The sequence below is a fragment of the Labeo rohita genome, chromosome 16 (assembly GCF_022985175.1).
Source record: "Labeo rohita strain BAU-BD-2019 chromosome 16, IGBB_LRoh.1.0, whole genome shotgun sequence".
Lineage (NCBI taxonomy): Eukaryota > Metazoa > Chordata > Actinopteri > Cypriniformes > Cyprinidae > Labeo > Labeo rohita.
In genome coordinates, this window is record NC_066884.1 from 8603836 (window position 1) to 8625288 (window position 21453).

A 21453-nucleotide genomic window follows, 5' to 3' on the forward strand; every position below is an offset into this window, starting at 1 on the left:
GCTCACCTCAGAAGAGGAAGTTTATTTTAAGCTTTTATATTTTTAACAATACACATGGGAAAAGAAACAGCTTTGAGACCAGAGTGTTCTGATTATGTGAGCATTACATTTGTGTCGCCTTAGTGCTCCACGTTGCTAGCTCTGATGTTAAACCTCCTCTTGATCACCCAAGCTCCCACACCCAGAGCCAAAAGCAGCTTGATGCCCAATGCCAGAGCAAGAAGCAGCACAAGGAGTGGGAAAGAGCTCTTTGCTGTTAAGCTCTCTGGGCTAGGGGGCAAAAGATAGAGCGTGGCTTGATCCTTCCCCAAAGAGTTTGAAGCTGCACAGATGTACTGCCGTCTAGGTTTGATGTCCACCAGTTGGCTTGAAGCACGATATTGCCCGTTGGCCTCCTGAGAAAGAGGGAATGAAGTATCTCCCTCACGAACACCATCTGGTTCTATCCACTGAATGTCAGGAAGAGGGGAACCCTGAACATGACATACGGCTTTGAAGCCAGATGCTTCAGTCCCCTCGGCTGACAAACTCAGGATTCGTGGTGCAGCTAGTAATGAGCAACATAAAAAAATAGCCTGTCAGAAATATAAAAGTTGGCTCACTTTCAGTTTTTAAGTCGGAATTTGAATTGTACAGGCCAAACCCCATTGAAATTTGAATTGAAACTTAAATGTCAATTCAATTTGCTGAACCGGAAAACTCAGAAATACTCACTAGTCTACATTCACAGCCTCATTGTGTTTATACTCATGCTGTTTCAAATTATTCTAGCTATATTTTAAATAATGATTAGCTTTTTACTAAAAGTTGTGTTCATTTGTGAAGATTATCTTGAGCAAAATGTGTAAGAATCATAATTTAAGAATAACTTCGCCACAATTTAATTTATTTTGTCTTCTTTGAAACATCTAAGTATCGTATGTAGCTTCTGAAGGGCAGTACTAAATGAAAAAAATATGATATTTAGGCAAAATAATAATGTACACATCTGCATTCTGTTCAAAAGTTTTCACCCCCCAGCTTTTAATGCATAGTGGTTCCCTCAGAAGCATCAATGAGCATTTGAACCTTCTGTAATAGTTGCATATGAGTCTCTCAGTGTGAAAAGATGGATCTTAAAATCCTACAGTCATTGTTAGAAAGGGTTCAAATACACAAAAATGCTGAAAACCAAAGAATTTGTGTGACTTAAAGGATTTTACTGAAGAACCGTGGCAGTTTAACTGTTCAGGACAAACAAGGGATTCATGAACAACTATCACTAAAAAAACAGCTGTGGATCATTCAGGTAACAACACAGTACTAAGAATCACTTTTGAACAGTGTCATTTTTATAAATTCAACTATTATTTTCTCTTGTAGACTATATGTAAAAGTATTTTTATGTGAAATAACTTATTCAGGTCAGTACTAAATTAAAAATAACATGTATTTTGTATGATGCCTGTTATTTTGGTAAAATAATTACCATTTTGCAGATTCTGCAAGGTGTATGTAAACTTTTGACCTCAACTGTAAGACATCAGATGGGAACATTCAGCTGATGCTTTTCTTACCCTCCACTCGTAGCCGTGTTCCCAGTGTGTTCTCAAAGCTTGTATGGGTGTGCCCCAGTAACTCCACACGGCAATAGTAGCGGCCACTATCCTTCAAGGTCACGCTGTTGATCCTGAGTGAGATGTCATGGTTTCGGTGGTTGCCTTCCAGACGGTAGCGCTCGTCCTGGTTGGCCTTTGATTGGCACAGCTGACTGTTGTTCATGCTTGTGCAGCGGAACAGCACTGTGGCGGTCCGTCCGTGGCCCAGAGACCACACCACATGCATGGAGGAGGGATGGGTGTGGTGCGGGTGGGTGAAAGAGCAGGGCAGCACTACCGGGTACCCCTCCATCGCCCGGACCTCAGTGGGCGCTTTCATCAACCAGCCATCATCATCTTTGGCTACAGCTATAGGGAAAGAAGTTTACAAAGCTTACAAAGTTCAAATCAAAATGATCGGGTCTATTGAGCTCTTCTATTCTATTCGAATTTTCTCACCTGCAGTATAAAGGATCACCAGCAGACCAAGAGTTTTACTGAGGCGGTGTGCATCCATTGCAGAAGTTCTGAATTTATGATTCAGAATGAAAAGAAAAAAAATCCTATAGCAGCATGTTCCTGTTTCTGACTCACCATCACACATTACTCACGCCATATGTCTAATGATATTTTTATCTATCTATCTGTCTATCTATCATCTATCTGTCTGTTGATTTATTTATCTATCTATCTATCATCTATCTGTCTGTCGATCTATCTATCTATCTATCTATCTATCTATCTATCTATCTATCTGTCGATTTATTTGTCCACCTATCCACCTATCCACCTATCCATCTATCTGTCTGTCTGTCTGTCTATCTATCTATCGGTCTGTCTGTCTATCTATCATCTATCTATCTGTCGATTTATTTATCTATCTATCTACCTATCTACCTGTCTATCTATCTGTCTATCTATCTATCTATCTATCTATCTATCATCTACCTGTCTGTCGATTTATTTGTCTGTCTGTCTGTCTGTCTGTCTGTCTATCTATCTATCTATCTATCTATCTGTCGATTTATCTATCTATCTATCTATCTATCATCTACCTGTCTGTCGATTTATTTGTCTATCTATCTATCTATCTATCTATCTATCTATCTATCTGTCTGTCTGTCTGTCTATCTATCTGTCTATCTATCTATCTATCTATCTATCTATCTATCTATCTATCTATCTATCTATCATCTATCTATCTGTCGATTTATCTATCTACCTATCTATCTATCATCTATCTATCTGTCGATTTATCTATCTATCTATTATCTACCTGTCTGTCGATTTATTTATCCACTTATCTATCTATCTATCTATCTATCTATCTATCTATCTATCTATCTATCATCTATCTGTCTGTCGATTTATTTATCTATCTATCTATCTATCATCTATCTGTCTGTCGATCTATCTATCTATCTATCTATCTATCTATCTATCTATCTGTCGATTTATTTGTCCACCTATCCACCTATCCATCTATCCATCTATCTGTCTGTCTGTCTGTCTATCTATCTATCTATCTATCGGTCTGTCTGTCTGTCTATCTATCATCTATCTATCTGTCGATTTATTTATCTATCTATCTACCTATCTACCTGTCTATCTATCTGTCTATCTATCTATCTATCTATCTATCTATCTATCTATCTATCATCTACCTGTCTGTCGATTTATTTGTCTGTCTGTCTGTCTGTCTATCTATCTATCTATCTATCTGTCGATTTATCTATCTATCTATCTATTATCTACCTGTCTGTCGATTTATTTATCCACTTATCTATCTATCTATCTGTTGATTTATTTGTCCACTTATTTATCTATCTATCTATCTATCTATCTATCTATCTGTCTATCTATCTATCATCTATCTCTGTCGATTTATTTATCTATCTATCTACCTATCTACCTGTCTATCTATCTGTCTATCTATCTATCTATCTATCTATCTATCTATCTATCTATCTATCTATCTATCTATCTATCTATCTATCATCTACCTGTCTGTCGATTTATTTGTCTGTCTGTCTGTCTGTCTGTCAATTTATCTATCTATCTATCTATCTATCTATCTATCTATCTATTATCTACCTGTCTGTCGATTTATTTATCCACTTATCTATCTATCTATCTGTTGATTTATTTGTAAACTTATTTATCTATCTATCTATCTATCTATCTACCTATCTACCTGTCTATCTATCTATCTATCTATCATCTACCTGTCTGTCGATTTATTTGTCTATCTATCTATCTATCTATCTATCTATCTATCTATCTGTCTGTCTGTCTATCTATCTATCTATCTATCTATCTATCTATCTATCTATCATCTATCTATCTATCTATCTATCTATCTATCTATCTATCTATCTATCATCTATCTATCTGTCGATTTATCTATCTATTATCTACCTGTCTGTCGATTTATTTATCCACTTATCTATCTATCTATCTATCTATCTATCTATCTGTTGATTTATTTGTCCGCTTATCTATCTATCTATCTATCTATCTATCTATCTATCTATCTATCTATCTATCTATCTATCTATCTATCTATCTATCTATCTATCTAACTGTCTGTCTGTCTATCTATCGTCTGTCTGTCAATTTATTTGTCTATCTATCTATCTATCTGTCTATCTATCTGTCAATGTATCTATCTATCTGTCTATCTATCATCTATCTGTCAATTTATTTGTCTATCTATCTGTCGATTTATCTATCTATCTATCTGTCTGTCTGTCTATCTATCTATGTCTGTCGATTTATCTGTCTATCTATCTATCTGTCTGTCAGTTTATCTATCTATCTATCTGTCTGTTGATTTATTTGTTTATCTATCATCTATCTATCTATCTATCTGTCTATCTATCTATCTGTCGATTTATTTGTCTATCTGTCTATCTATCTATGTCAATTTATCTGTCTATCTATCTATCTATATATCTATCGTCTGTCTCTGTCAATTTATTTGTCTATCATCTATCTATCTATTTGTTGATTTATTTGTCCACCTATCTATCTATCTATCTATCTGTCGATTTATCTATCTATCTATCTATTATCTACTTGTCTGTCGATTTATTTATCCACTTATCTATCTATCTATCTATCTATCTATCTATCTATCTATCTATCTGTTGATTTATTTGTCCGCTTATCTATCTATCTATCTATCTATCTATCTATCTATCTACCTGTCTATCTATCTATCTGTCTATCTATCTATCTATCTATCTATCTATCTATCTATCTATCTATCTATCTATCTATCTATCTATCTATCATCTACCTGTCTGTCTATCTATCTGTCTATCTATCATCTATCTATCTGTCGATTTATCTATCTATCTATCTATTATCTACCTATCTATCTATCATCTATCTATCTGTCAATTTATCTATCTATCTATCTATCTATCTATCTATCTATTATCTACCTGTCTGTCGATTTATTTATCCACTTATCTATCTATCTATCTGTTGATTTATTTGTCCACTTATCTATCTATCTATCTATCTATCTAACTGTCGATTTATCTATCTATCTGTCGATTTATTTGTCTCTGTCTATCTATCTATCTGTCTGTCTGTCTATCTATCTATCTATGTCTGTCGATTTATCTGTCTATCTATCTGTCTGTCAATTTATCTATCTATCTGTCTGTTGATTTATTTGTTTATCTATCTGTCTGTCTGTCTGTCTGTCTATCTATCTATCTATCTGTCTGTCTGTCTGTCTGTCTGTCTGTCTATCTATCTATCTGTCTGTCTGTCTGTCTATCTATCTATCTGTTGATTTATTTGTCTATCATCTATCTATCTGTCGATTTGTTTGTCTATCATCTATCTGTCTATCTATCTATCTGTCTATCTATCTATTTATCTATGTCTGTCGATTTATCTGTCTATCTATCTATCTATGTCAATTTATCTATCTATCTGTCTATCTATATATCTATCGTCTGTCTCTGTCAATTTATTTGTCTATCATCTATCTATCTATTTATCTATCTATCTATTTGTTGATTTATTTGTCCACCTATCTATCTATCTATCTATCTATCTGTCTATCTATCTATCTGTCTATCTATCTATCTATATATCTATCGTCTGTCTCTGTCAATTTATTTGTCTATCATCTATCTATCTATCTATCTATCTATTTGTTGATTTATTTGTCCACCTATCTATCTATCTATCTATCTATCTGTCTGTTGATTTATTTGTTTATCTATCATCTATCTATCTATCTATCTGTCTATCTATCTATCTATCTATCTGTCGATTTATTTGTCTATCTGTCTATCTATCTATGTCAATTTATCTGTCTATCTATCTATCTATATATCTATCGTCTGTCTCTGTCAATTTATTTGTCTATCATCTATCTATCTATTTGTTGATTTATTTGTCCACCTATCTATCTATCTATCTGTCGATTTATCTATCTATCTATCTATCTATTATCTACTTGTCTGTCGATTTATTTATCCACTTATCTATCTATCTATCTATCTATCTATCTATCTATCTGTTGATTTATTTGTCCGCTTATCTATCTATCTATCTATCTATCTACCTGTCTATCTATCTATCTGTCTATCTATCTATCTATCTATCTATCTATCTATCTATCTATCTATCTATCTATCTATCTATCTATCTATCTATCTATCTACCTGTCTGTCTATCTATCTGTCTATCTATCATCTATCTATCTGTCGATTTATCTATCTATCTATCTATTATCTACCTATCTATCTATCATCTATCTATCTGTCAATTTATCTATCTATCTATCTATCTATCTATCTATCTATCTATTATCTACCTGTCTGTCGATTTATTTATCCACTTATCTATCTATCTATCTGTTGATTTATTTGTCCACTTATCTATCTATCTATCTATCTATCTAACTGTCGATTTATCTATCTATCTGTCGATTTATTTGTCTCTGTCTATCTATCTGTCTGTCTGTCTATCTATCTATCTATGTCTGTCGATTTATCTGTCTATCTATCTGTCTGTCAATTTATCTATCTATCTGTCTGTTGATTTATTTGTTTATCTGTCTGTCTGTCTGTCTGTCTATCTATCTATCTATCTATCTGTCTGTCTGTCTGTCTGTCTGTCTGTCTATCTATCTATCTGTCTGTCTGTCTGTCTATCTATCTATCTGTTGATTTATTTGTCTATCATCTATCTATCTGTCGATTTGTTTGTCTATCATCTATCTGTCTATCTATCTATCTGTCTATCTATCTATTTATCTATGTCTGTCGATTTATCTGTCTATCTATCTATCTATGTCAATTTATCTATCTATCTGTCTATCTATATATCTATCGTCTGTCTCTGTCAATTTATTTGTCTATCATCTATCTATCTATCTATCTATCTATCTATCTATCTATTTGTTGATTTATTTGTCCACCTATCTATCTATCTATCTATCTATCTATCTGTCTATCTATCTATCTATATATCTATCGTCTGTCTCTGTCAATTTATTTGTCTATCATCTATCTATCTATCTATCTATCTATTTGTTGATTTATTTGTCCACCTATCTATCTATCTATCTATCTGTCTATCTATCTATCTGTCTATCTATCTATCTATATTTTTGCCTGTCCGTCCGCCCGTCCATCTATCTTTTTTCCTCTCCGTCTATTTATCTATCACACGAAAATCAAATGACACAAACATTGGAGTTTTAACTGTAACTGTAACTTTGCCTTAACTTTAGTGATTAGACTTTACTGAAATAATTTAAGAAAAATCTTTAATCTAAGAGTGACGAGAAACCTGATAAAGATTGCAACATGCGGTGCTGCTGTAAGCAATTCATTGTGAGAAATTTGACTTTTATTTTTGGAGCAGGGCATTTTAGAGGAAACTACCTGCACTGACCAGTTCATGATAAAAAGGGTATTTGGGAAACGTAAGTAGACAGTTCCTTCTTTTAGGCATTACTTACCATCTTGTTTAGTTGCGATACCTTCATTATAAATCTTATGTCTGTGAGATCCCACAATGTTCTCTCCGAAGATGCAGGATTCTGTGTTTGGTCTGCTTTATTTTATTTGTAGTCTCAAAGGTAATATATCATTTTTTACATTTTAAAAGCAAGAATGTTACTAATTCTACACTTTAGTTTTTTCCGATACTATACAGGCAAGGTCTTGGAGAACTGGTCTAGCATTAAGGAATTACAAAGCTTTCCTTGTGTATCTTTTTATTTTTATAGTGTACGAAAGAATTATAATGAAAGCAATAAATGTAAATAGGAAACATATATTCTAAAAAACTATGATTAACTCCAGATTTAGAGTTTTTAGGCTATCTTGTAACAATTATATGTTGTTATTCTATTCTCGTCCGCAGGCCTGACATGTTCACAATGGACCATGAAAGTACAGGATCAGGTCAATGGCACATTGGGACAAAATGTGATTCTCCCCTGCGTCTTCACACACCCAAAACAAAATACGTACACCGGCGATATCACTGTTAAATGGATGCAGGGCAACAAGCATGAACCCATTTTTCAGTGCAAAGTTCACAACAAGACAAATAGACAAGACATTAACTGTACTAATCCAAGATCATCACAGCAAACCTCACTTCAAGGTAACCCCAGGAAAGGAGACACTTCCTTAAGGATCAATAATTTACAGTTTACCAGCGCCTCACAGTACACCTGCAGGGTGGAGCTGAATTATGATAAATTCGAGAAACACACAATGCTTAATATCAATGGTAAGGTTTACACAGCATTTGTATTATCACAAAAATAAACAGTGACACTAAAGTCAGACTTAAAGAGATACCCAAAAATGAAAATTCTGTCATACATTTTATACATTTAATGATACATTTTAATTGCAGCTTAAGCGTCAAAATACTTTTTGGGACCATTGCATTGTATGCATGAAATTACAGATTTTTTTTTTTTTTTGTGGTTGTCAACTGTAGCTCCGGCACAAATCCTCAGCCTATCCATGGATTTTGAGGTTCAAGGTATGATGCTGAAATGCATTGCCCAAGGGAATCCAATTCCACAACTAAAATGGACCACCTCATCTGGATTGCTAGAAAACGCTCCAAACAAAACTGACTACAGCAACTACATAGTCGCCAGCTCAGTTCTAGTCTCTGACCAGGATGTGAGCGCTTGCCAAGCTGTGAACTCACTGGGCCAGGATCAGAAAACAGTTCTACCAAACAATCCAAATTGTTCTGGTCTTTTGGTGACAACCATTCTGGGGTGGTTGCTGTTGCTCGGACTTGTAGCATTCATTTTGGACATGATGAGGAGTAAGTACCTGATTATTTTTTGTGCATTTTTTAAATAAAAAATTGGTGTGTGCAAATTCTGATGTGCTGTATGTGTTGTTATTTCCCCAAAAAGGACGCCGTGCACAGAGAGTCATGCTACGGTAAGATTGCATGTTATTCATTTAAACTAGCCAATAGCGAATTGTGCATCTTTATTATAAAGTAGGCCTATTTCGATGCCAATAATTGTTTTCATTTCCAGGGATATAGGTGTACAGCAGGTTAAAACGTCTATACATCAAACTAACGAGACAGTTTATGCCAATATCAGAACTTGTTCAGTTGGTGAGTATGATGATCAATAAAACCTATATAATTGTTCATTATAGTAGAGTTGCATAGTATTAATACGCATATATTAATCTTTCTAGGTCGTGAATCTAGACATAGTGATGTGTACTCAACAGGGGCATTGAGAGAGGAGGGAAAGGTGGAAAAGATTCCCAGCTGCAGGGCCCCAAAAATTAGGCCCCCAGGACCCCCAGGACCCCCGCCAGACATTGGCTAAAAGTGAAAGGTGAGGAATATTTTACAACTATGTTTAACTTCATAATAGCATTGTTTTTATTTAAGGATCAGTTAAGTTGACCTTTATGTGTATGTATACATATTAATAGATTTTCATGAACCAACTTATGGTATCAGTTAAGCTTAAAGAATTAGTTCACTTCTAGATTAAAAATTTCACCCCTGTCATCCAAGATGTTCATACCCTTTTTTCTTCAATCAAAAGAAATTAAGTTTTTTTGAGGAAAACATTCCAGGATTTTTCTCCATATAGTGGACTTCAATAGCGCCTAAAGGTTTAAGGGTCCAAATTTCAGTTTCAATGCAGCTTCAAAGAGCTCTACACGATCCCAGTTGAGGAATAAGGGTCTTGTCTAGCAAATCAATCTGTCATTTTCTAAAAAGTTACAATTTATATACTTTTTAATCACAAATACTCATCTTGCACTAGTATGCGTGTCTTCATACATTGCGTAATCACGTTGGAAAAGGCACACACGGTTAGTTCTTCGTCTGTGTACTTCAAAATCATCATTTTGCTTTTTTAGTAAAGGGCACTTGAGGGCATTTGTGGTTAAAAAGTTTTTTTTTGTAATCAATCATTTTGCTGGATAAGATCATTATTCCTCAGCTGGGGTCATGTAGGGCCCTTTGAAACTGCACTGAAACTTAGACCTTCAACCTGTTGGGCACCATTGAAGTCCATTATATGGAGAAAAAGCCTGGAATGTTTTCCTCAAAAACCTTAATTTCTTTTCGACTGAAGAAAGAAAGGCAGGAACATGTTGGATGACATAGATGTTTATCATGGAAGTCTTCAAAGGGGAAATAAAAATGCTGAAATGCTTTCTTTTTTCTTTTTTTTTTTATGTGTATGTGTGAGGAAGCAGTTGATCTAGGAAAATATTATGGGAGTAGGCCTATTACAGTTTTTTTCGAACAAATTTTCTTTCTTTAAACCTCCAAATAACTGGACCACAAAACCAGTCTTAAGTCGCTGGGGTATATTTTATAGCAATAGCCAAAACTACATTGTATGGGCCAAAATGATTGATTTTTCTTTTATGGCAAAGGATATTAAGTAAAGATCATGTTCCATGAAGATATTTTGTAAAATTCCTACTGTAAATATATGAAAACCTAATTTTTGATTACTAATATACATTGTTAAGAACTTTATTTGGACAACTGTAAAGGCAATTTTCTTAATATTTTGATTTTTTTGCACCCTCAGATTCCAGGTTTTCAAATAGTTATATCTTGACGAAATAGTGTCCTATTTGTAGTGTCCCTAACAAATCATACATCAATGGAAAGCTTATTTATTTCAGCTTTCAGTTTTGAAAAATTGACCCTTATTACTGGTTTTGTGATCCAGGGTCACACACACACACACACACACACACACACACACATGTTTGTTTTTGTGAATTGTGGGGACTTTCCATAGACTTCTATAGATTTTATACTGACCAAACGATATTGTCTATCCCCTAACCCAACCCTAACCCTAAACCTAGCCCTCACAGAAAACATGTTTGCATCGTTACACTTTCAGATAAACATCATTTACTATTTTTAATCATTTTTTAACATTGCAGGCCGGTCCCACAATGTCAAAAATTTCAGGTTTTACTATCCTTGTGGGGACATTTGGTCCCCACAACGTAGCAAAAACAAGCACACACACACACACACACACACACACACATATATATATAGCTGTTTGTGAGGGTGTGTATTCAGTGATTTGTATTTTAACAGCCTTTTGCGTGTGGTGGAAAATATTCATTCTGAAAAAAATGTTAGGCAAGTCTCATAATACATGGAGTTAAAACGGGCGGGGTTTTGCGGTCCTGAAGTTGTGTCTTATTGGTCAGGTACAAAGTAATAATTAAGTAATAATTTAGTTTTACTGTTAAGGCAAGGGATAGATACGTAGATGTGTGAATTATTTACTTATTTGCATATTTTTCTAGAGAATCACGTTTACACCTTGTCACGTGGTGTGTGTTTCTTTTCTAGGCGCTGATCCGGATGGACCAATCACATTTGTTTTTGAATGCTGTATGATGATTTTTAAAAATCATTTTATGTTAAATTTGTATGGTGTAGTTTCCTATGTATTTCAGATATGTCACTATAGTTAGTATGTTAAAAAAAAAATTATTTGGGTGTACAAATGTTTTCAAAAAGTTCTTTGAGCCTCCACGCGCCCCCGTGTGGACGGCGCTGTCTTATATCCCGTGGAAACGTGCATTTTTTTTTTGGCCACACCCAGTTGCAGATGACGCTTCCTCTAACTGAACTGTTGGTTCAATGTGAGCAGCTTGCTTTAAATAAATCTTATCTTATTTTATTTGTGAAGTTCCTCAAATATTACCTAAATATACCAGAATGTCACACACTGTCGTTACTACTACAACCACAACAACAACAACGTCCAGCTCGGATGGAAGATTTTGCAACATCGGTTATGCGCGTTCATTTCATGGATTACTGAAAATCGCCCAAGTGGTAAGAGATAGTTATACTTGTATGACATTTATTTTGTGAAGTTAACGTAGAGGAATGCATATAATCCTTAATGTAGGAAAGATAGATGGTTGAAATTTGGTAACTCACTTGTTTACACGACGATGCTAACGGATGCCGAATAACGGAACACTTCACTAAACTTTCCATTAACACATTTAACACGAACAATGCAGGATACAGTAACTTAATCAGTGAATTTATTCACAGCAGCACATCTAAAATATATCTTTTGGGGAAAAGTTGGTGAAAAATCTCCTAAAAGTTATTTTCACTAATAAAAATGCTAAAACGTAGTTTACCTTGATAGTAGGATGATGATTTTCAAAAACATTTAATATGCATCATGTTATTGTAATGGTTTGGAAAGTGTTATGTTAGTCTTCAGAAGATGAATCTGAGAAATCTGTAAGTTTTATTTAATTTTTTAATTAAAATGCACATTGAAAAACAGTACCATAATATTATTTAAACCATGTTGTATTAAACAACATGGTAAATGATATAATAATAATTAAGTATAATTATGTATGATCACTATTAGACTTATATACTTACTCAGTTAAACAGGAAACAACAGAGTTCACACATTTTTTTTTTTTTTTTTTTGCTAAAATTACTCAACCTTTTGTGCAACACCTATTTATTCTCAAGTGGGAAAAGCATTATATTTAAGCTTAAAAAGTTACTCATCGTTGTTTATTCATTTGTACATACATTTGTCATACTATTATAATGCTTTTGCACCGTTGTTTATGGATTTATATTCCTCAAAGGATATAAATCTGCAATAAAGCAATTCTTTTTGGATTAAATACCATGGTATGTGAATATGTTAATCATTCAGCATTGCCATGTGACATCATCACTGAACCGTGGTACTACTGCTGTGTTAAGGAGGAAGAAATTATATACTTTTTTTTTTTTAGTGATTTGTGGTTCGGAGTGTGGTTTAGGGTATGTGTGCTGGTTTGAGTGTGTAGAAGGTGATGACAGGCAATGATAATTTGTTAAGACTCACACACCCCGGATGCTCAGGAACAGCCGGTTGCTAAAATGGTTCCAGTGATGAGAGAGATTTAGAGAGATTTGCACTGCAACATGTGGGGCCTCTGTGGCAAAAAGAGGGCTCAACACAAAACCCACCAAAACCAAAGTTTATATTGTCAATATAAGTAGTTTCACAACCGACCCCCCCCACTACCATTCACACATTTTTACTTACGCGGTTCAACGGGAAATACCAGTGTTTACAGGAAACACTGTTTTTTTTGTATTTGCATACATTTAACACTTATGCAACAACAATTCATCTTAAAGTAGGAAATGCATCATATTTTAAACTCTAACAGTACTATAGCCCAAGACAAATATGATTACAAAATGTAATACTAGAGTAATATTATTGTTTTGATATTATTATTATTATTATTTAAAAATATTATTTCATATATATTTTTGGTGGGTAGGGTTAAGTTAATTTATTTCAAAATGTATGTTATGTAAAAAAAAATTAAGAATTTAAAATGGCTTTTTACAATTTAAAAAAATAAATTGTTTTATTTTAAAATGTTAAAAAATCAGACACTTATAATACCAGAAACAAAAAATATTTAAACTAGTTAACTGCACATATATTTTATATGTATTTTTTATATTGCAATAATTTTTCATTTAATCTTCAAATTAATGTAGAAACAACATAAAGACAGTATTTTTTTTTTTTTTTAAATTATGACTAAAGGTAATACCAGTATTACTGATGTCTCTAGGAAATTATTATTTTTTTCCTATAATATTTAACCACTGACATTAGTTACAGTTAGGTTGAGTCATGTTCAAAGCTGTTGTAAATTACTCTACAAACATACCTTTGTATTGTTTACGTTTGTGTGTTGCTTGACAACCACTTTGTCGCAACCACAACCGTTTCTGAGGAGCTACAATAGCTGCGTCTCATTTCGGAGGCTGCATACATCATTAAGGCTGTCTTATTTAAGAAATGTAACCATAATAAAACTGACTGTTATTCCTTGTTAGGTGTAAAATACTTATTTATAATTTATTTTTTACTTTTAATTTTAATTTAATGGTTACTTTTCTTAAATGCGACTTCACTGATGACGTATGCAGCCTTTAAATGCGACCTCCGAAGGAAGCAGCCTTCCAAATGAGACGCAGCTAATGTTTGGCGAAAGAATAATGTTTGTATTAATATCATTACACTTTATTTGCTCAGTTTTATTTTGTGAAACCTTACTAATTATATGGAATAACCGTTTTATAAGAGCAAAAAGCCCCATGAAGCCGTGGTTTACAGTGAATTTATAACAGCTAAGGGGGTTTTAGGCACTCCGCTACGCATTGTTATAAATTCACTGTAAACCATGGCTTCTTGGGGCTTCTTGCTTTAAAAGATGAATCATTAAAGCTACAAAAGTTATTAATATCCTCTTTTTTTCTTTTGTTCTTTGATTAATAGACATCACAGCAGCTGGGTTGTTAGGTTATTTGGCTGCTATTACTTTAAGAGCTACCACTACTGAACATGACACAGATCTGACTTATAGTTTAATTCGCGCTTTATTATAAATGATACAGGCTACAGCACGTGCTGGCCTATTTGTGCGTGCAGTTGAAGCGTGCATGCTGCAAACACAGTATAACGGCTGACAGGACAGGAAAATTAGTTTTTAATGACATGTCGCCTGACAAAATCTCATCTGACCGCAGTTAACCGTTGTTCTACTGAAGCTCCCTCATCACCTGTACCTTTCCCATGATCGTTTGACTAGCGCTTGGCGCTGAAATGAAGTTGGAGTGAGCATTTGAAAAGTCTCCTGTTTGATGTGGTCATAAAGATGTTCTGCGTCTAAATAAACACACTTCTTTCAAGAAAAAAGAGACAGAAGCAGCAGTCGTGAGTGAGGTGGTCAACCTTTTCCCCACCCCTGCATTTGCTGCGTTAAATATTTTTAATGCTGTTAAACTGGAAAAATTAATCACTTGTGTTAACGCTAATTTTGACAGTATTCATTTAAACTTCTAATATTACTAAAGAAATTAACAGAAACAGAAATCAAGGACCTGTTTTATTTACTGAGTTGTATTATCTTGTTGAAATCAAAACCATTGCTATTTTGTTCCATGTGTCAGTGTAAAATATTAGTATTTGCTGTGAAGCGCACAAAGGGTTTTTAAAATGAAATTTACTACCTCTAATTTTGCAGGTGGTCCTCCTGATTGCTTTCCTTTGTGTGTACTGTGAGCAACGTCGGCACGAATACTCTGCCTTCCGCTATTTTGAGGTGGTCACTGCGTGGTTTCTCATAGTCTTTTTAATCTTCTTCCTCATGTATTTGTTTCGACTTCAAAGCAAAATCACATGCATCAACTGGACATTGACGGTAAGTTGGCTGAGCTCACATTTCACTTACGCATCTTCTCACCGAAGATCATGGCATTTGTAATCTTTCAGAAAGTTTATGCTGCTTTTTCATCTCAAATTGGCTCTTTATTGCTTTCACAGGAGTTTTTACATTATGCTGTGGGAGGAATCCTGGTGTTTATAGCCTCTATAGTTGCAGCCGTGAAGAGTTATGGGATCTCAGCTTTAATCGCTGGATCTGTGAGTGCCTTTTTATGCTCGCAATATGTGCAATACATGTGCTGACTGGCCAGGGAAATGCACAAAGCCTTCTTGTGTCAGAACGAGGAAGCAGGAAATACGAGTCATTACTGTTGCATTACACACTGCTATTGGGCAGTGCATTAGTAATTCTTATAAAGGTCTATTAGGCATCAGAAGCAAATGACTTTTCATGTTTAGTAATAAAATTTATAACTATAGAGGATTGCTAGTATGTTACTAATGTCTGTTTTTACATAAACACAGGTGTTTGGCTTTATAGCTACTTGTCTTATTGCAGTCAGCATATGGACTTCTTATAAGGTCACATGTGGCTCTCAACCAACTGGTGAGTCAGACCCTGTTTTAATAACATTATTTGTAAAATATGAAAGCAGTGGATAAAGTTTAAAGAAATAAAAGTAAAAAATGAATATTTGCTGAAAATCTACTCCTAGGCCATCCAAGATGTAGATGAGTTTATTTGTTCACTGGAATAGATTTGGAGAAATGTATTACATCACATTACATCACTTGCTCACCAATGGATCCTCTGCGATGAATGGGTGCCGTCCAAAACAGTTGATTAAAAACATCACAATAATCCACAAGTAATGCACAACAATCCAGTCCCTGGTTAATGTCTTGTTAAATGTAAAGTACAGTGAAAAAAGTCCATCTCCTGTGTGTCCTCTCACATTAAAATCCATTTACACTTGATCTGTGCATATTTCTTTCCTAATTAACTTTTTCACTGGAGAAATCAGTATTATGGATTATGAACTTGTATTTAAGCTGAAAGCAATGGTTTAGAGTTAAAAACATTTTAAAGATGAGTTTGTTTATTATAAATACCCAGTTTTTCACTTCACAAGACATGGAGTCTGGACTCGTTTGAACTCTCATTCTGACGGCACCCATTCACTGCAAAGGACATGTTGGTGAGCAAGTCATGTAAAGCTAAATTCTTCAAATCTGCTCTGATGAAGAAACAAATTCATCTACATCTTAGATGGCCTAAGAGTGATTACATTTTTAGCAAATATTAACTACGGTGAACTGTTCCTTTAACAAAACGGATCTGTTGAATTTCATTGCATAATCTGCTATAATTCTCTCTTGAAGGTGCTGCAGTGTAACCGGATGGAAAAAACTGTCTTATCAGCTGGAAGTAGCATAAACAAATTCTCAGTTTGTTCTGGACAGATGAGTTTTTAAAGACATTAAGGGACATTTTTGGTTGTTTTTGAGATGCTGTATGCTTCAAAAGTGGATCTTCATCAAAACTTTAGTGGCTCAATGAACTTAATCAGCTGGGAACTCCGAATTTTTCAGCAGTAAGAATGGTTTATTTTAAGAGTGGAGTTTTGGTATATTTATCAACTAAAAGGGGCCATTTATTCATGAGAATGTTTACAGTATTTATTTGACAGTATATTGTGTGAGGTGGATTTGATTCAGTGCCTGTGATCAAAGAATATTTTGGCTGTAATTAGATGTTCATGAAGGATTGATGCTCACCCACAGTATTATTATTGCTATTATCACAAGAGTTGAAGTGTATTTTTGCTTTTCACAGTATCACTAAATATGATATTATATTATGCAGCGCAACAGTAAAGTTTGATGAATGTATTTTTGACTTTCCAAATACCCCATTGTTTTATACACTGTGATAAAAAGAAAAAATCTCCAAGTGTGTATTTTTTGTTGCTTCTTAACTGATTCAAAATCAGAAATCATGTCATTTCAAACTTGTAATACTTGCTTTATTCTGTGGAACACAACAGAGGATATTTTAAAGAATGTTGGTCACCCTAACAACTTGGTTTCCATTGACTTCCATTATATTTTTTGACACAGTGGAAGTCAATGGGAACTGGAAATGTTACCAACATTCTTCAAAATATCTCTTTTTGTGTTGCACAGAAAACAATGGAGACAACAAATGTTTTAAATGATAGGAAGTTTAAAGGGGTGCTATTATGCTTTTTCACTTTTTTAACTTTAGTCAGTGTGTGGTGTGTATCTTTGGGCATAAAAAAGATCTACAGAGTTACAGATCTAAGTCCACTCCAAAAGGAGATATTTAGTTTTTTAAAAAAATTTCAAGAACTACAAGGAACAGCTTCTTTGGATTACAACGTTTGCTTTCCGCATGCAATGATGTCACAACGCGGTCCATTAGAATATAATTAAATTAAATCCCGGCCACGGAAATTCGGATTGTTGGAGGGAGGGAGGGTAGGGACGAGGTGGGGGATTAGCCAAACTTTAGCATGCAGCGCGGAGAACCGCTTCAGCGAGCCACAGCGCGGCGGGTAGAAACACAAGCATTAACTAGAGTGGGCGCTTCAAAGCTGTAACGCGCTGCAGACGTGTGCAGTAGGGGGGTCGAAACACATGCCAAAGCCGTGATCTACTCCGTTTGCCGTGTCGGAGCTGTAACGCGCCACAGACGTGTGCAGTGTGTGGTAAGAGATGTATTCATCATACAGTGTAGATAGCTTCACTTATAACGCGAGTGTTTTTTAAAATGCATAAACTTGCACTAGAATAGGCTAGGCTAATCAGTGATGATATTCTTTGATAATGTTAGGCTGCTTTTAGCCTTACGCTGGAGCTGGTTTCGGGCAATGAAAGTATGTAAATAATTAAACACATTAGCACGATAATGTTGTGTATTGGCTATCTTGCAGGCTGATGATAGGACCCAACACTACTGTAGTGTATTATTTACTCACCCTCCATGCATCCTAGGTGTATATGACTTCTTTCAGACGAATGCAATTAGAGTTGTATTAAATTTATCCTGGCACTTCCAAGCTTTAGAATGGCATAGATGGGTGTTTCTCCTCATCAGTCAAAAATAAGTCCAATAATATGCATCCGTCCATAATAAAAAGTGCCTCACACAGCTCCGGGGGGTTAATAAAGGCCTCCTGTAGTAAATCGATGCGTTTTTGTAAGAAAAATATCCATATTTAAAACGTAAGAATAACTTTAATAGCTTGCGCTAACAGTACACGAAACTTGCTTATTTGACAAGGGGCCTGGCAGTACTGAAATACTGTCTAAGCTGTTCGCCAATCGCAACAGTGGGACAGCTAACCAATCAGAACACATTTCGTTTTTCAGGAAGGCAAGCCTTTATTAAACCCGGAACTAATCAAGCCTTATGTGCCAGACTGGGAGAAATGTATTGTAATAATGTAAATTATGTTAAAAATAATGTGTTTTTCGAACCACCAAGCATGAAAGCATGTTCTAGTAGACCCCCAAAACAAAATCAAAACTTTGTAAAAGAGCATAATAGGACCCCTTTAAGAAATTACAACAAAATTTTAGTTTTTGGGTGGACTATGCTTTTAAAGGAGAAGTTCACTTCAAAAACAAAAATTTACAGATAATGTACTCAACCCCTTGTCATCCAAGATGTTCATGTGTTTCTTTCTTTAGTCGAAAAAAAAAAAAAAAAATTTAAGGAAAACATTTCAGGATTTCTCTCCATATACTGGACTTTGAACCTTCTGACTTTTGAACCTCCAAAATGCAGTTTAAATGCAGCTTCAAAGAGCTTTAAATGATCCCAGCCGAGGAAGAAGAGTCTTATCTAGCGAAACAATCAATTATTTTCTAAAAAAAAACCCCAACAATTTATATACTTTTTAACCGCAAACACTCCCATCTAATTTTCTCCTCCAACTTCAAAATCGTCCTATCGCTGTTTTACCTTTTTTGGTAAAGGATGTTTGATCTTCACATTTTCACTTTGTAAACACTGGGTCGGTACTTTTGCAGTGATGTAGGATGATTTTAAAGTTGGAGGAGAAAATGAGATCAGTTTTTCAACATACCATGAACAAAAACAGAGTTCAGGCAGATCAAGACAAGACAAGTGTTTGGGGCTAAAAAGTTTTTTTTTTTTTTTTTTTTTTTAGAAAATAACTGATCGTTTCACTCGATAAGACACTTTTTCCTCAACTGGGATCATTTAGAGCCCTTTGAAGCTGCATTTAAACTGCATTTTGGAACTCGGGAGCACCATTATCAGTCCAGTATATGAAAAAAAAAAAAATCCTGAAATGTTTTCCTCAAAAAACATAATTTCTTTGTGACTGAAGACAGAAAGACATGAACATCTTGGATGACAAAGGGATGAGTACATAATCTGTAAATTTTTGTTCTGGAAGTAAACGTCTCCTTTAAGATTTTTGTGCCATTACAATTTTTTTGCTTTGTGACATCAAGCGCATTTTCCCTCCCCAATTCTCATAAACATAATGCCAAAATGTAAATTGGATTGTGAAGTATTTATAGACATCATAATATTTGTTGTATTGCCTTTATGCTGATTTAAAAACAAATGCATTATAAAAAATGTGTCTGGATGCATTACAGTATTGATAGTTATAGGGACAATAATTCAATGCAACCCTTTAAACAGGTCAAATGTTCTTTATATCATTGTTTCTTTTGGTTTTGGCATGAAATATGACCTCACATTTTTTTTTTTTTCCATTTATCCTATTACTGTGTAATCAAATTGACTTTAATGTAGCAAAATGATAAAATCAAATTGAAATGTTTGAGACATCTTGCAGAACTACATAGCACAGAGTGACTCACATATCATGCTCACTACTTACTTGTTACAGCAAGTGGTTGTTGCTGGGCTACAGGAATTACAGGAAACCCCTAACCTCTATAAGCGGAAGTGCCTCCAAAAGAGAAAGAAGGAAATACAGTGACATGTGCTGCATCACTTACGGGCTGTTGTAACTCTACAGTAATGTGGTATATATTTTAATTCCTTGGGGATGACTGAAACCATTATTTATGGGAAGGATAAGGAAGGAGTGAAATGGAGAGAGCTGCCGTACTTGAGAGATTCCATCCTAGTGGTCCAGCTAATTTGGAAACATGACTCATGCACATCTGAACCCCTCCCTAAGACTGTTTAGAGTACAGCAAGCCCAGTGAAAGAACCTCTATTCCATAGGCTAAAGTAAATAGCGCTTTGGTAACTGATTAAAAATTAAATACCCAAACAGGAAAAACAGGGAAACTGTTACATTTGTACGTACTACATTTCTCACAGTTGTGGGTCATACTTTACAGAAGTGCAATGGTAAAAAACACAACCACTACTACGTGACCCACAAAAGCGGTTTGCTGCCGATGTCAGTGTGCAATTGGAAACATAAAGGATCTAAGGATCCTCAAGTGCAAACTCTGTTTGCTTCAAGAGAGTAACCCTACATGTGTTTTTGTTATACTTTCTTAATACTCAATATAGCCATTTATATACTAATTTCATTTATTTATTCATTGATTAGTCAGTTATTGTTGTTTTTCTATTATTTTTTTTACTGTTTTGTGTACTTTCAAGGGATGTCTGTCTTCATCAGTAAGAGACAAGAATGTCTTCATTGCAATGTTAACATGTTGTTGTTAAGCAGTAATTTTCCATTGCTATGGTTTGTGGTTTAATAACACTTGCTGATTTTGGGTACCAGACGAGATTTCTAGTTAACAGGTTTGGGGTTTGTTACCAGACAAAACGAATATTTTCTTACCGGAACTGAGGTCCTAGGCTGGATCTGATATTTCTGGCATGGAGGCATGATCTAACACATAAATACCTTGATGTTATACACCCAGAACATAACCTATTCTGCCCTCTTGTGGTCTGTTGCATGAGTTAACATTAATTAAAACTAAAACTATAAACGTTTTAGTTACTTTCAGTAAAATTAAATTAAGTAATAAAAATGAAGAAGAAAAAATCAAATTTATTTTATTTCAGCTGTAGTTGCCAGGGCATGATTTCTCATTTTCATTTAGTTT

At 34.6% G+C, this 21453-nt stretch overlaps 3 protein-coding genes across 5 annotated transcripts; 2 read left to right on the plus strand and 1 right to left on the minus strand.

Moving 5' to 3' along the window:
* Nucleotides 1–25: 25 nt before the first annotated feature.
* si:dkey-11p23.7 (V-set and Ig domain-containing protein) lies at nucleotides 26–21218 on the minus strand. 3 transcript variants are annotated; one of them, XM_051132223.1, is made up of 4 exons: nucleotides 21183–21205; nucleotides 2037–2104; nucleotides 1557–1946; nucleotides 26–547 (listed from the first exon to the last, which is right to left on the minus strand). In XM_051132223.1, exons 2-4 carry the CDS (start codon nucleotides 2092–2094, stop codon nucleotides 120–122), a joined length of 876 nt encoding a protein of 291 aa, XP_050988180.1. In that variant the 5' UTR covers nucleotides 2095–2104; nucleotides 21183–21205; the 3' UTR covers nucleotides 26–119. The 3 variants fall into 3 exon arrangements, with proteins under 3 accessions (XP_050988180.1, XP_050988179.1, XP_050988181.1); XM_051132222.1 differs by lacking the exon at nucleotides 21183–21205 and adding an exon at nucleotides 18348–18633; XM_051132224.1 differs by lacking the exon at nucleotides 2037–2104 and having other exon boundaries at nucleotides 21183–21218.
* Nucleotides 7592–11603, plus strand: siglec15l (sialic acid binding Ig-like lectin 15, like). Its single transcript, XM_051132221.1, has 7 exons — nucleotides 7592–7692; nucleotides 7980–8354; nucleotides 8571–8912; nucleotides 9007–9034; nucleotides 9136–9218; nucleotides 9305–9450; nucleotides 11466–11603. The coding sequence occupies exons 1-6, from the start codon at nucleotides 7629–7631 to the stop codon at nucleotides 9439–9441; spliced, it is 1029 nt and encodes a 342-aa protein (XP_050988178.1). The 5' UTR covers nucleotides 7592–7628; the 3' UTR covers nucleotides 9442–9450; nucleotides 11466–11603.
* cmtm7 (CKLF-like MARVEL transmembrane domain containing 7) lies at nucleotides 11807–16780 on the plus strand. The gene is made up of 5 exons (XM_051132225.1): nucleotides 11807–11957; nucleotides 15206–15382; nucleotides 15505–15603; nucleotides 15871–15952; nucleotides 16729–16780. The coding sequence occupies exons 1-5, from the start codon at nucleotides 11838–11840 to the stop codon at nucleotides 16740–16742; spliced, it is 492 nt and encodes a 163-aa protein (XP_050988182.1). The 5' UTR covers nucleotides 11807–11837; the 3' UTR covers nucleotides 16743–16780.
* Nucleotides 21219–21453: the final 235 nt, after the last annotated feature.

Bases quoted from the DNA above. Each gene is read 5' to 3' on its own strand.
- siglec15l (XM_051132221.1), top strand. From the start codon at position 7,629: ATGTTCTCTCCGAAGATGCAGGATTCTGTGTTTGGTCTGCTTTATTTT. The intron at 9,035-9,135 runs GTAAGATTGCAT...TTTCATTTCCAG, and splicing joins GCACAGAGAGTCATGCTACG to GGATATAGGTGTACAGCAGG. The intron at 9,219-9,304 runs GTGAGTATGATG...TAATCTTTCTAG, and splicing joins TATCAGAACTTGTTCAGTTG to GTCGTGAATCTAGACATAGT.
- cmtm7 (XM_051132225.1), top strand. From the start codon at position 11,838: ATGTCACACACTGTCGTTACTACTACAACCACAACAACAACAACGTCC. The intron at 15,383-15,504 runs GTAAGTTGGCTG...TTGCTTTCACAG, and splicing joins GCATCAACTGGACATTGACG to GAGTTTTTACATTATGCTGT. The intron at 15,604-15,870 runs GTGAGTGCCTTT...ACATAAACACAG, and splicing joins CAGCTTTAATCGCTGGATCT to GTGTTTGGCTTTATAGCTAC.
- si:dkey-11p23.7 (XM_051132222.1), bottom strand. The intron at 1,947-2,036 runs GTGAGAAAATTC...CTTTCCCTATAG, and splicing joins GGTGATCCTTTATACTGCAG to CTGTAGCCAAAGATGATGAT. The intron at 548-1,556 runs GTAAGAAAAGCA...GCTCATTACTAG, and splicing joins AACACGGCTACGAGTGGAGG to CTGCACCACGAATCCTGAGT.